At 41.3% G+C, this 14,815-nt stretch overlaps 1 protein-coding gene across 5 annotated transcripts; it reads left to right on the top strand.

Moving 5' to 3' along the window:
• Positions 1-1,262: 1,262 nt before the first annotated feature.
• Positions 1,263-14,737, top strand: LOC309362904 (transmembrane protease serine 12-like). Of its 5 annotated transcripts, XM_081898929.1 has the most exons (7): positions 1,264-1,397; positions 4,382-4,583; positions 5,793-5,994; positions 7,969-8,044; positions 8,150-8,228; positions 10,217-10,359; positions 12,021-14,737. In XM_081898929.1, exons 2-7 carry the CDS (start codon positions 4,472-4,474, stop codon positions 12,255-12,257), a joined length of 849 nt encoding a protein of 282 aa, XP_081755055.1. In that variant the 5' UTR covers positions 1,264-1,397; positions 4,382-4,471; the 3' UTR covers positions 12,258-14,737. The 5 variants fall into 5 exon arrangements, with proteins under 5 accessions (XP_081755053.1, XP_081755055.1, XP_081755051.1 ...); XM_081898925.1 differs by having other exon boundaries at positions 7,969-8,228; XM_081898926.1 differs by lacking the exon at positions 1,264-1,397 and adding an exon at positions 1,634-1,676 and having other exon boundaries at positions 7,969-8,228.
• Positions 14,738-14,815: the final 78 nt, after the last annotated feature.

Below are 14,815 nucleotides of genomic sequence, written 5' to 3'. Positions count from 1 at the left end.
AAAACGCTCCTAGGAAAATTGGGGGGGGGACCCCTTGGCCCCTAGGAGTTGGCTCCTGTGAGGGCTGCATTTAGTTTTGATGAGGCCCTAAGCTACTGAAGGTAATGGGGCCCTTTATATGTCCAGCTGTCCTTTGTCAACAACAAATTGTTGCTGTTTTTTTGTGTTGAATATATGCTATGTGGTAATTTATGGACCTAGGTGAAGGTAAAGGGACCCCTGACCATTACGTCCAGTCATGACCGACTCTGGGGTTGCGCTGCTCATCTCGCTTTATTGGCCAAGGGAGCTGGCGTTTGTCCGCAGACAGCTTCCGGGTCATGTGGCCAGCATGACTAAGCCGCTTCTGGCGAACCAGAGCAGTGCACGGAAACACTGTTTACCTTCCCGCTAGAGTGGTACCCATTTATGTACTTGCACTTTGTGCTTTCCAACTGCTAGGTTGGCAGGAGCTAGGACCAAACAATGGGAGCTCACCCCGTCGCAGGGATTTGAACCGCCGACCTTCTGATTGGTAAGTCCTAAGCTCTGTGGTTTAACCTACAGCATCACCCACGTCCCTCCATTTATGGACCTAATAGGTATCTATAGCCATTTTTCACATAACAAAATACGTATTTTATCAAAGTAATTGTTGAACAGAAATACAATTAAGTATACATTCAGCTGTGCTGCACTGCAGTCTGCAGCTGCATGCCGCCATGCAACCAGTCCATGCAGAATGTAGCCACCCTATATATAGAAATGAGCAAACCAGTGATACTTTAGGGAGCAGGCGGGGCCCATTACATACATCACAGGAGCCTACACAACACAAAACACTGTTACTGTATGTAGGTTTTATTTTATTTGTTTTTTATCTTGTATTTTGGAAATGTACATCCAGGGTTTTTTTCCTTTAAATTTTTAGGGGACCCCAAAAGAGTGGGGCTCTAAGCTATAGCATGTTTCGTTTATACGTAAATCTGGCACTGCTCCTATGGCCTTAACCTATATTAATAGGTATGGCTCGTGTCAGCCTCTTGAGGAACCGTAATCCGGTTCCCTCCAGCCGCGTTCCTTCTTGAGAGAACCGCCTCGGCTCCTTTAATAATCTCCCCTCGAGAACCAGAACCCTGCGAGACGTGTGTGTATGTGTGGGGGAAAGCAGCAAAACGTTCTGTCAGAACGAGCGAAGGAACTCCGCGCCATCTTCGCTCCATTTCCCTCCCTCGCGCCTCCGCCGCCGCAACGTTATTCCCGCCAAGAGAACGGGGGGGGGGGGCGCCCGGCCGCCATTTTGTTTCGCCGACGGACGATGCTGCGAAAGCTCCGCCGGGCAGCCACGGCCTCTCTGCTGGCGCTCCTGGGGCTGCTCAACACGCCCAGAAACGTCACGTCTCTCTTGTCCATGGAGGGTGAGCCCGGCTTTCTCTCCCCCCGGCCGCCCTTTCCACGTTCTCCGCGCGCTGCGCTCGAGCCGCCAAAAAAATCACAGGGTTGGAAGTGCGCGTGCGCGTGGGAGGCAGCGAAGGAAGGAGGGACGGGGATTTCCTCGGAAAGTCCCTGAGAGGACTGGGATTTGCTCCCAAATCGAGCGGGCGGGCGAGGCCTGTGGATCTGTCGTGAGGAGGATCTGGCGGCGGCATTGGGGTCCCCGTGGAAGGACCCATCGCGGCCTCAGGAACCGGAGAAATGTGATTGTTATCCCCAACCCCAACAAATGTTCTCTTTCCAGCAAGCTGTCGCTGGGCGGCTCGAAACGGAGGGGTGTTTTTTACATTATTATTATTATTATTATTATTATTATTATTATTATTATTATTATTATGTGTTTTTATATTATTATTTTATCATCATCATCTTAAAAACCATAAAATAATACATCTTGGGTTCCCATCTCATTAAAAGGAAGGGATACAACAACTAGAAAGGCTAAAATGTGTATACTTCAAGCATTCCAAATTATGTTACCCACCCCAAACATAGGAAGGTGCTTGCGTGTAAACTTTATTGCGTGAGGAACTCCAGAGTGGCTAGTGAGGTCTGCAAGTTGGGTTTCTGCTTCGGTTTTTGTAGCATAAAAAGGCCAAAACTTGTGTAAGGAACGCCAGAGTGGCTAGTTAGGTCTGCAAGTTGGTTTTTTATTTTTGTATTATAAGTAGGCCAGAACTATTGTGTGAGGAGCTCCAGAGTGGATTGTTAGGTCTGTAAGTTGATTTGTTTTTGTTTGTTTTTGTATTATTAAAAAGATCAAAACTAGGATATTTATGGTAACTTGTTTCCCAGTATGTGTAACAGAGTGTTTAAATCCTGTTCAACACCTTGTGAAATCTGTGTCAGCCCGATATACCGTATTTTTTGCTCTATAAGACTCACTTTTTCCCTCCTAAAAAGCAAAGGGAAATGTGTGTGTGTCTTATGGAGCGAATGCAGGCTGTGCAGCTATCCCAGAAGCCAGAACAGCAAGAGGGATTGCTGCTTTCTCTGCGCAGTGATCCCTCTTGCTGTTCCGGCTTCTGAGATTCAGAATATTTTTTTTCTTGTTTTCCCCCTCCAAAAACTAGGTGCGTCTTGTGGGCTGGTGCGTCTTATAGAGCAAAAAATACGGTAGATTTCACAGCAGATTAGAAAGGGTAGCAACAAAGAGGTTGGCTGGGTGGTAGAAGGTCTGCCTGAAATGAAGCAGCAACCTTCTAGGCTGATTTGTTTTGGGGGGCATAAACCTTCAATGGTCAGTGTGTAGTTAAATCAGATTTGGGAAAGCAGGGTATAAATAATAAATAATTATTATTACTTGGAAATTGAAGTCCCCTCCTTCCTAAAGTGCTTCCATGGAGGATGCTATTGCCTAATAGACACAGTGACTACTCTCTGGAGTATTTGATTCCAAGTTAAAATAGTGCTCTAGATTTGGCAGCTCATGAGTGACATTCATTCTTTAGGCTTCATCCCTCTGCAACGTTAGCTTGGAGTAAGCCCTACTGAAGCATGGAACATTGACTTCCTGTGAACCATGTCCCAGAGAGTAGCTGTGTTAGTCTCTTCCAGCAGCAAGGACAACGGATCTTGTGGCAGCTTTTAAAAAAACACCTTTATTGTGGCAGAAACTTTCACGGACTAAAAATCACTTCAATGGATGCATGGAGTGTTATGAGGGGCAGAAGGAAGGGTAGAATAATAATAATAATAATAATAATAATAATAATAATAATAATAATGGCATTTAAAGATTATTTTAAAAATCTGGAAGGGGCAGTAGTTATGGTTAAGACCAGGCATCCCCAAACTCGGTCCTCCAGATGTTTTGGGACTATAACTCCCATCATCCCTAGCTAACAGGACCAGTGGTCAGGGATGATGGGAATTGTAGTCCCAAAACGTCTGGAGGGCTGAGTTTGGGGGTGCCTGTAAGACTATCATCCTTTGTGGACTAACCTCCAATCTTCAGAGTTTGGGTGAACATGTTGGCAAATCCTTTGCTCTAGTAGTGATGTTAATTGATGCCAGATCAGTTCAAATAAGTCATCTGTTTTCCATGGGGGTGCCCAAGGTGACATATATTACTGAGACCCAGGTGGGTTAGCTGAGCAGACCATATTTATCCTAGCTTTGTCCCCCAGGGTACTTGGTTCAGAACCAGGCCAGATCAGACGGGAGGGGAGAGATGCTGCTGACCATGAAAATTCCATTGTCCTCACCAGGAAGCCAGTGTGCTCTGTAACCGATAAGAGGGTTTGTTCCTGGATTTGGGCCCTTGAGATAGAATAAGATACTATTGATGTACTGCCCATCCCGCTGCCCAGCAGTCTTTTTAGCTGAGGTGGTCTCAGAGGTCATGTTGGGGAACATTTTACTGTTGCATTGGAAGACTTCAGTGTCCATGCTGAAGCTGCATTTACTGGGCCCACGGAGGATTTCATGACCTCCATGACAACCATGGGGTTTCTCAGTACATCAAGGTTCAACTCACGTTGTGGGGCATACCCCAGATCTGATTTTTGCGACAGAAGGTATTGTGGATTTGTGGTGAACTGTTTATCATGGATGAATACTTTTTTGGTGTGCTTTGGACTGGTAGCAGCAAGATCCCCCTGTAAGGGTGGGGGGTTAAGATGGTCCACCCCTGAAGACTTATGGAATCCAAAGGATTCCTGAATGCTTCGTGGGATTTTCTGACTCACATGGTTAGTGCTGCTGTTGAAGCCCTGGTTGGCCACAGGTTTTCATAGTCTGGTTATTTCCAAGTAGGGCTATTGTAATGTGCCCTACATGCCTTTGAAAATGGTCTGGAAGTTGCAACTGGTGCAGAATGCTGATGCCTGAGTTCTAGCTGAATGCCCCAGGGTATCCTCTAACATAAATTCTGAAACAATTGCACTGCTTGTCTATTGTCTTCCAGGCCTAATTTAAGCTGTACAAATTTAAAAGTTAACCTGAATGCCCTGGGCTCCAAATATCTGAAAGTGTGCCTCCTCCCATATTGACCTGCATGAATTTTAAAATCTACGTGGGAAGCCCTGAGGCTTATGGAATAGGGGTCTGTGGACCATCTTTCTCTGCAGTGGCTGCTCTTCTTTGGAACAGTCTGTCCTTTAGTAGTGGTATGGAACCTTTGAAATTATATTGTTGCTGATGGTTTCATTTGTTACTGAGTTCCATATATTGTTTTAGAGTGTTTCAATTTCAATTTTTAACTTTTGGTATGGATTGTGTATATTTCCAACCTAGGACCTTTGGGTAATAACATAAAAAATTACGACACAGCCCAGTCATTGTTTATAGTGTTTCATCATCTGAAGCATGTGTCAAAATTCTGTTGGGCTCCACAATGTCACAGTGGGCATTTAAGGATAATCACGTTGATGGCCCTAGACTCCTTGCCATTCCTCAGTGAGACCAGGACCTCAACAGGGGTGTCAGACATGCCAATCAGAAAATCCCATACAGCAGGGGACCCCAGACTGTGGCCAACGGACCATGAATGATAGGAGCACTGTCTGTGAACAATGGGTGCAAAGACTGCTTCATCATTCTTAGAACCCAGTGATCCAGTCTGGCCACAAAGTGAGCAGGAAGTGGACCAGAAGTAATGGGAAGAAGACACTTGGAAAGGGTTCTAAGGAATACAAATTGTAATACAATACAGTGAAGTACAGTATATGAGAAAAGAAGCAATGAAAGTGCAGTTAAAAATCATACAGCATTTAGCAAATTGCACCACATTTACAACAACAGGCAGAAAAAGTAAGTGGTCCACTAAGACCTTCAGCAATTTTCAAGTGGTCTGTGGGTGAGAGGTTTGGGAACCAGTGCCCTAAAGAATTCCTTATCATCTGTACATTTCTTAACCTGCTCCTCACCTTTACAGGGGGGAACCATCACTGCTAGACCTAACTCACCAAGAAATGGTGTCTATCTTTATTATTTATTTAAGACATTTATATTATACCACTTAATTATTTGCATTTCTAAATGGTATATATAAAGACCAGCCGCAGAAAATAGGTCCAGAGGGTGGGTGCATAACAAAGGTGCTAACACCTCCAACCACAGAGTCAAAACCACTCTGTGGCAAAAACCAGATTGTGATCCGCAACGTGTGTCAGAGGGGTAAGTGATTCAAAAGTTTGCAGTCTTGCATAAACTCTCCCATTAGTCCAGAGACAGAAGCGCTACGGCAAACTGGTCGGTTTATAACAATGACCCTTTAGATCTACTTTTAAGTTTGTTTTGGTCGATGGATTGGTGTGTATTAACAGAACATTTACATTCATGGCATCTCATCAGTATATCTGTGTTTTGATTTCTAGACTGCGGAACAAGGCCTCTTATGGATGAGAAAAAAACAGAGTCTCGGATTATAGGTGGACATGATGCCATGGTTGGATCTTGGCCATGGCAAGTTAGCCTTCAGCATTATACCATTGGCCTAGGATATTTCCATCTGTGTGGTGGAAGTTTAATTACAAACAACACGGTGTTGACAGCAGCACACTGCGTTAAAAAAAATAGGCATGTATCTATTCTAAAGTGTGAGAAAGGTGTACTGATATTTTTTTTAAGCACTTGGTGAATATTCAGAATTCATGGGAGTGGGGACATATTTCAAGGAGGAGTGGGAGAGGAAATGAGACACTGGGACTTCAGGAATACATTTCTCCTCTCATCCTCCCCAAATCTTTTCCCACCCAACAACATAGCAGTAAATGACTGGATGTTTCCTTTTTTAATACTATATAGTTTGGTAGGTAAAACAGTGTGACAAAGTAGATTTTTCATCTCCTGGTGCTCTTCCCCTCTGCTCCCCTTGGCACTTATCAGAAGCCCTTCAGATCTGAAAGGTGAAGAGGGAAATGGAAGCAGGGGAAGAATTATGAGATTATTTCAGTTGTGTGCACTTTATTACAGTAGGGTTACAGTTTTGAGCATAAGTTCATGTTTCAAGAAACTCATTGCACGGAATACAATCTAATCTATTTTAGGGCACGCAAGTACGGAGGGCACTAATGTTCTCCCATTTCCAAATTACGGTACGCCCAGGTGTTTTTTCCCCTACATTGGCAGCAGGCATACACGCTGATTCCGCAAAGTGTTGATGCAGCTGCACTCAAGCTTCAGAATATGCTTGTCATGCAGCATGGGTTATCAGCTACTCTTTTGTAGCTGACACATGCCCAAAATATTGGTGTAGAATTATTTTTTGCAGTTCTTCGGCTTCTAACCTTAGTATTTGTAACTCTGTGGGGAGTCATCATTATTCATACTCTGGTTTTCAGGGGTGGATATTTTCTTTAATTCTAAATATATAGGTTAGAATTCAACATCACAGAGATTTGACTGTTCTGTTAGTACAAGTATTTCTGCATGCCGGAAGGAGCAATATCCCATATCCTCTTCCCACATACTGTTCTGGAGATTTTTCTGAGCTTCCAGACTGAGCTTCCCTTACACTTACATTTTGCACTGGATTCCGCTAGTGCTCCGAGTTACTTGAATCCAACTTGTAGCTTCCATTTTTATTTTATTTATATATATACTATCTTCTATTTAGATAATTTCATTATGGTTCACAGTAGAGTTATTAAGACCAATACATTAAAGCAATAAATAACAGCAGCGCCCAAAAAACCAAACCAAAATAGAGCTAGCTAATACAAATGATCTGAGAGAACCATTTTTCAGCGCCCAAACCATTTTTCAGCGCCCAAAAAACCAAACCAAAACAGAGCTAGCTAATACAAATGATCTGAGAGCCCCATGAGCACATCTCTATTGGTGCTTGTCTTATTTCATAGCTGTGTTGAGTCCATAGGGCACAACAGGGGGAAAAATCCCATACTTAAAGCAAGATGGACCTTAGCAGATGACTGTTTGGCTAGGAAGGTCTCGCCTGCAGATCTCGGTGACCTGGAGATTCACATCGGAGAAGGGATAATTGTTATCACAAGACCAGTCCAGAGGCAGAGACAGGCAGACAACTTATAAAGTTGCTGTGCTTATTGATAAGTCCATCATGATAAGATTTTTGGGGAGTTGTGTGTAAATGGAATTATTGTGGCATGTTTCAAAGTTGCTTTGATCAATGTGAGGCCCATCAGTTTAGATGACTTTAAAAGTGCATGAGTCAAATTTATGGAGGATATGTCTATCAATTGTGAATAGTCATACTGAGCATGGATCATGCTGCTTCCAGATGCAGAGGCACTATACCTGAGCACCAATTGCTGAGCAGCAACTGTAGGTTCTGCTTGTGAGCTTCCTACAGGCAACCATCTGATTGGCTGTTATAGGACATGATTTGGTTTGATCTAGCAGGATTCCTCTTATGCATATATGCTTTTACTGGTTATATTACTATTACTGCAGAAACCTTTGTCATTCCCTCACCATTTGACTCTGGCTCCATGCTTGCTAGTTTTACACCAGACTTGAAGCAACTATTCTAAAGTAGTTACTGAATCTGTTTTTGATTTTATTCTGTCCTAGGAACGCAGCCTTTTGGAGGGCTGTCATCGCCGTGCATCATCTTCATGTACACAACTATTATACTCGAAAGCGCCGGGTCAGTACAATCACGGTCCATTCTGATTATGATTCAGAAAGCTATGAAAATGATATTGCCTTGTTTACGCTAATAAAACATGTAAAATATAATAATTATATTCAGCCCGTCTGCATTCCTGAAAATGATACTATTGACATGTACCCATGTTACATAGCTGGCTGGGGAAACACAAAGGAGAAAGGTAAATCTTCTACTTTTCCTTTAAACTAAACTATTGTTAAGAGTGAGAATTAGTTATTTCAAAAAGCTTCTTTGCCATTTGATGGTGTATTGCACAGAGGTAAACCTAGGTTTGGTTTGCCCGTTAGTGTACACAAGGAATTTCTGATAGTCGTGACGATTAATTTGGTTTTCGTACCCTTTCATTATATTTTTTAATGTACAATTAAAGTTTTTTAATATTTAATGTAATTGTGAAATGTTTCTCGCTCATCACCTTTTCTGGACACTGAACTGTAAAACAGGTTTCAGGAAGTGTTATCAATATTAGCAGCCCTAACCCTGAGTCGTTTTTCTGTCCGCAGTAATGATGTAAAATTTTAATCTTGTGTGCAGAATATTTACTGGCTAACCATGATCAAACTGGACAGATTTCTTCAGAAGTATTTGCTCTTTTAATCCAGAAAAAGTAGTGTCATTTGTTGGGTCTATAAATTCTTTAGCTGTGTTTGTGTTTTTAAACTCTATACAGTGGTACCTCGGGTTAAGTACTTAATTCATTCCGGAGGTCCGTTCTTAACCTGAAACTGTTCTTAACCTGAAGCACCACTTTAGCTAATGGGGCCTCCTGTGCTGCCGCGCCGCCGGAGCACAATTTCTGTTCTCATCCTGAAGCAAAGTTCTTAACCCGAGGTACTATTTCTGGGTTAGCGGAGTCTGTAACCTGAAGCGTATGTAACCCGAGGTACTGTATTAATCAAGATAAAAATATTTAACAGCTTATAACCAAGGTCAGAAAACACAAAATAAAAATTTACTCTGCGAGCATCAAATTTCTGCACTAAGAAAAGCTGGATTCTGCAAGGTCTGCAGACACACCCTCCAGATTTTGCTGAACTGCAACTCCCATTGGCCCTAGCCAGGATGGCCAGTGGCAGGGGAGGATGGGAGTTGTAGTTCATCATCTGGCTGGCCAAAGGTTCTTTGTATATGATCTATTGCTTAGACAAAATATTTGTCATGCTTTCTGCATTTATCATATGAGGGCAGTATATGTACTTGTGCCTTGAACCTGCCATATATTCGTCTCTATCATACTTTTCAGAAATACGGTAAGCACTCAGAAAGTCACTTCTCTGCTTTTTCAAAACTTGCCTGAGATTTGTGCACTTGAGAAAACTATACATTAATTTTTAAGGTACAGTGGTACCTCACAAGACGAAATTAATTCGTTCTGCGAGTTTTTGCGTCTTGCGAAGCACGGATTCCCATAGGAATGCATTGGGTATTAATGGTTTTAAGAAAAAGGAAACGTTTTCGTCTTGCGAGCAAGCCCATAGGGAAATTCGTCTTGCGAAGCAACTCAAAAAACGAAAAACTCTTTCGTCTTGCGAGTTTTTCGTCTTACGAGGCATTCGCCTTGCAAGGTACCGCTGTATTTGATCTAGTCTACAAAGCATATATCTTTTGTTATGACTCATAGCTGATGCAGGCATACCGAATTGGGTAAGCCACTGGGCTATATTTAAATGTATTAACCAAACCCGGCAGATGCTTATGTACTGATAACCTAATGCACTTTATTTCAATTCAACCTTGCTGGATGGGGAACACTGAAGAGCTGGTTTTAATTAATTAATACCTCAAACCTTGAACCAATAACAAACAAGTTCAATAACACCTGAAATCATAGAATAATTAAGAAAACAAAATACTGTAATTAAAACATAGGCACCCAAATCTTAATGTTGAGCATACACAGCTCCATATATACCTGGGGCCTGCGATGGCTAGCAAACAGAATTCATTACAAGTTCAGTAAGGATTTCTGAGCCTTATTCTGAAAACGAAGGTAGGTTTCATAGAACTACTTGGGAAATACAAACCTGGTTTATTAAGTTTAAGAGTTAGACTAGCTTAAGCGGTTACCCAGCCATGTTGCATACCTGAGAACCTTGTTTCAGAATGTTAAATGCATTCTTCCAGCAGTTTTCTGTGCTTTCCTTTCAGGTGTTGGCAAATTAATATTACAAGAAGCTCAGGTAGACGTTTTTCCGCTGAGATTATGCAATAGATATGACTCGTATGCAGGGAGATTAACAGAAAACATGCTTTGTGCTGGCTCTCTAACTGGACGTGTTGATAGCTGCCAGGTAAAATGGAGAATATACAATAAGTAGTCAAAACATTCTGTCATGTAGTTGCTTGACTAATATATCAAAGCAATATATCAAAGTCACTGGTAAATGAGGGGGAAATGAATCATTTTTATTTTAAGACATATTGCCAAAACATGCTGTCATACAATTATTTGTCCAGGCTTACTCACTGCTGTGTCAAAGTAGCACCAAAGTAGTTAATACATTTTGGAGGAAAATTAGTTGATGTGAGAAAATGGGAAATGAGAAACATCACAATAAAATTCAAGCAGCGACATAACTTCACCTTGTAAATCAGCATGATCAGTTCTTTCTAAAAGCACATAATATGCGTGAGGCACAGAACAAAAACACAGCACATGAGTTCCTGACTGCAAATTCACAACTGAAGAAAGAAAAATAAATACAAAAGCAGAGGCGAACAGGAGGGAAAAGGGAATGTTCTTTCCTAATATGGATTTGAAGGATTATATAAAGAAACCATCATCCTTGTTGAGGTTTAAAACATCACGTTGTGAATACTAATATTAAAATAATGATAATGCAGTAATAATGTCATTTCTTTTATGAATATCTTCCCATGAAACATCCCAAAATTATTTAATGTCAACAATTGAAAAACTTCAACTTTAAAAGCATATTTAAACATATATAAAAACAGATCCAGACTGGGATAAAAATTTTCATTTAGAAAGCTTAAAAAGATGATAGAGACAGTGCTTGTTTGCTTTGTAATAACAGCGAGATTCAAGGGGTAGGTTCCTACATCATATGAATGGGTCACCTGATGAAGTGGCATGTGCAAGATAACTCCTTCAGAATGCAGCAATCATTTGGGTATATGAGGGGGATAGGATTGTTGGTGTTCTGATCACCAAAGTTTAGGGTTATTGATAAAAGTATAGGAGCTTTGCAGAAAAGGTAGGATGCTCATTTCCTTCCATTCGGAACACATTGGACCACTTTGCTTCCATCCAAAACAGACAACATGGAAGCAGGATGGTGCTGTCCCCCCACCTGTGTCATGTCTTGCTCTGAAAGCTAAGATTAAATAGCCCTTTTGAGTCTTGAGTTGATTTTCAGGGTCAGCTTATTACTTCCTTGCATTATTCCATGTATCTCTCATCTTTCCTCCAAGGGGTGGTGCACATGATTCTCCTATTCCTTTTCTCCCCACAACAACCGTGTGAGATAGGTTACGCTGAGAGAATGACTCAAGGTCACCTCATGAGCTTCATGACTGATTTGAGATTTAAACCCTGGTTTCCCAGGTCCTTCTCAACACACTAATCACTACACCACACTGTCTTATTGAAACTGTTGCTGGAATTCCTAAAGCATCCATGATCAAATTGTGTCAGCAAGGAAACCAAGGTAAGATACCCAAGTCAGGCTTTCTGGAGGTACTGTTTCTAGAAAAACGTGTTTTCTTTTACAGATAGGTAGCCGTGTTGGTCTGCCATAGTCAAAACAAAACAAAAATCCTTCCAGTAGCACCTTAAAGACCAACTAAGTTAGTTCTTGGTATGAGCTTTCGTGTGCATGCACACTTCTTCAGATACTTTTGATAGTTCATGAGAGACATAACTCAAGATTGATTGGATCCCAATCCTGTTTCCTAAAACTTCAGAGTACCATATTTTTTCATGTTCCAGGGAGACAGCGGTGGACCTTTGATGTGTTATTTTCGAAATGTTAGCAGGTATTATCTGATAGGAATCACCAGTTTTGGGCTTGGTTGTGGCCGACCAAGATATCCAGGAATCTATGTTCGTACAGTTAATTACAAAAATTGGATAGATGCGCATTTAATTGCTAAGACCACCAATGTGAGCATTCGATGGGTTCCGATCTATTGGATTGTTGCATGGACAGTCTCTTATATTCTATGAAGAGGTAAACTCTCTCTCCATTGTACTAGAGTGAACTTGGATTGCAAAATTGGAAGCAAAATTCTTCACTTTTATCAACAAATTTACCGTATTCCCCTTATAAATTAAATATACGTATATATCAGATGTTATTTAAAATATATGTGTGTAATGGTCTGTAAATCACATTATGAAATCATACTCTTCAAAATAAAACATGAAAATTAACAGTTGAAAAAATAAGAACTGAATATGATCATTCAGTACACAATAAAAATGTTTTTGTCTTGATAGAAGAATTTTCAGAATTAAACCCATACTATCACAATATTTACATCTTATTTCTATGCTAGAATATCAAAGTTTGTGATAGATGGCAGATGTTGTCATATATACATAGCACTTTAAAATAAAACTTATGTTATACTTGTATACACATACTCCAGTGGAACACTTCCTCACTCAAATGAAGAACTGTTAAATATAAGCACCACATTTTCAAGGATCTATCCTGCAAGCAAAATTCATTGTGTTGCATTCTTGAAGTAAATCCACAGTGTTTTGAAGAAGTAGGGCCTAAAATATTGGACAGTTTTATCTTAATCATTGCTCCCTCTGTTGATTTGTTTATTGCAATGCAATCACACCATATTTCTTCTAAGCAGCTTTGTGTTAACCTTTTAAAAACGAAACACCAGCATCTGTTGTAGGGTGCAGTCTGTTAAATACTGACTAGGTGTTAGACTTTACCCTAAAGGTGAACTTCTGAGTAAAAGTGCAGTGCCTTGTACTGAAAAAGTTTGGTAAGCTAGTATTTTTTAAGCTTGAACAAAGGCCTGTATCACTTTAAAACTTCATAACTCTCCATATATTGAATTTGGATTCCTTATTACTTGAAAAAAGAGAGGAGCAGTCACCCATTTGTTTTAAAAATATACACAAATTAAGCAGTTGAATTAAGCAGTTGTGTGAAGATTGTTACCTATGTGCAGGGCCCAGTAGATTTAATTTCTGTGACAGAATGGTAGATGTAACATTGGACTTGCCATGAAGCATCATTTTCTGCCACGGATGGACAGGATCCTCAGATGGTCTGTCCCTTGTACTAGGCAGCACTACACAAATTATACCTCATGTTCAAGAGCAACCAAACTGAACATGCCAAAGATGTAACAGCAAACCTAGAAACAGGAGACCATGGCCAAGCAAAAATAATTGTATTGTCCTGCCTAGTGGAGTGAGTGGAAGGGACAAACCATCCAAGGATTCCCTCCTCCATTGCAAGAAAATATGTTCTCTTGTTAAATTATTATTTTAAGATATTGATGACCATAATAATCTGTGACGATCCACACATCTGTTTCTATTTTTCCAATACTGCTACATGTCAACTAGATCAATGTGCTGCAACAGAACTAAAAAAAGTTCCTGCCCATCTTCCCTCCTCATCCATTGTGGACCTCCTGCTCCATCCAAAGAATGGAAGACGGGTAATAGGCAACTCTTTAAGTAGCTTTATGAAAAGGCTGAGCCAGAAACATGCCAGAATTTGCATGCATCCATCCTCCTGGTCAGCCTCATCCCAGTCCACTGGCATGTGCTGGTCAATGTCCCTCCAACAGAAGAGAAAGCAAAGGGACAACTCAGCTATTTGTTTCTTTGATGGGACAATCCCATTAAACTTTTGCCGTGCAGTTGCTTCCATACTGGCATTGCATATAGCACTGGGTGAAGCTTGACCCGAAGCTCAGCCTTCTGTGCTTCCTACACACAGAAAACCCACCTCCTATTGCCCTCTGCAGTGTGGTGGGCATGCCACTGGTACTGAAGGAGCTTCGGCTGGGCAGTTTTCTTCATTCATACATGAAATAAAAAATAAAATGGGGGAGGAACTGTGCCTGGCAGCTGCTTGGGAAAGGAGGAACAGGAAGTGATTACTGTAAATCAAATCACTAGTAATGCTGTCTCTTGGTGCCTGACTCCTCACTTTGCATTGTAAAAGGGGCCAGCTTCGATCCCAGGCACCTCCAACAATGGTCTGTCTCAGTTTAAGTGTTCCCTATAAGACAGCCAAAACAGTACTTCCCATCCCTGTTGCCTTAAGCTCCCTGAGGTCCAGCTCCAAGGGCCTTCTAGTGGTTCCCTCACTGTGAGAAGTGAGGTTACAGGGAACCAGGGAGAGGGCCTTCTCGGTAGTGGCGCCCGCCCTGTGGAATGCCCTCTCATCAGATGTCAAGGAATGAACTAACTTTCAGAAGACATCTGAAGGCAGCCCTGTTTAGGGAAGTTTTTAATGTTTGGTGTTTGTGCTTTTAATATTCTGTTGGGAGGCTGCCCAGAATGGCTGGGGAAAGCCAACCAGATGGCCAGGGTATAAATAATTTCTTTCTTTTTTTAAATTTATATACCGCACTATACCCAGAGGTCTCAGGATGGTTCACATAAAAGATCACTATATATAAAATCAAAATAAGAACAATAACCCAATAACAACCCCCTCCCCAAAAAAGAGCCACATTTTAAAAGTGTATAGGATTTCAATCAGGTCAACTAAAGGCCTGGTTAAAAAGAGATGCTTT

Source organism: Podarcis melisellensis, assembly GCF_964234715.1.
Source record: "Podarcis melisellensis genome assembly, chromosome: 2".
In the NCBI taxonomy this organism is placed as follows: Eukaryota; Metazoa; Chordata; class Lepidosauria; order Squamata; family Lacertidae; genus Podarcis; species Podarcis melisellensis.
This window is presented reverse-complemented; position numbering and strand designations above follow the sequence as displayed.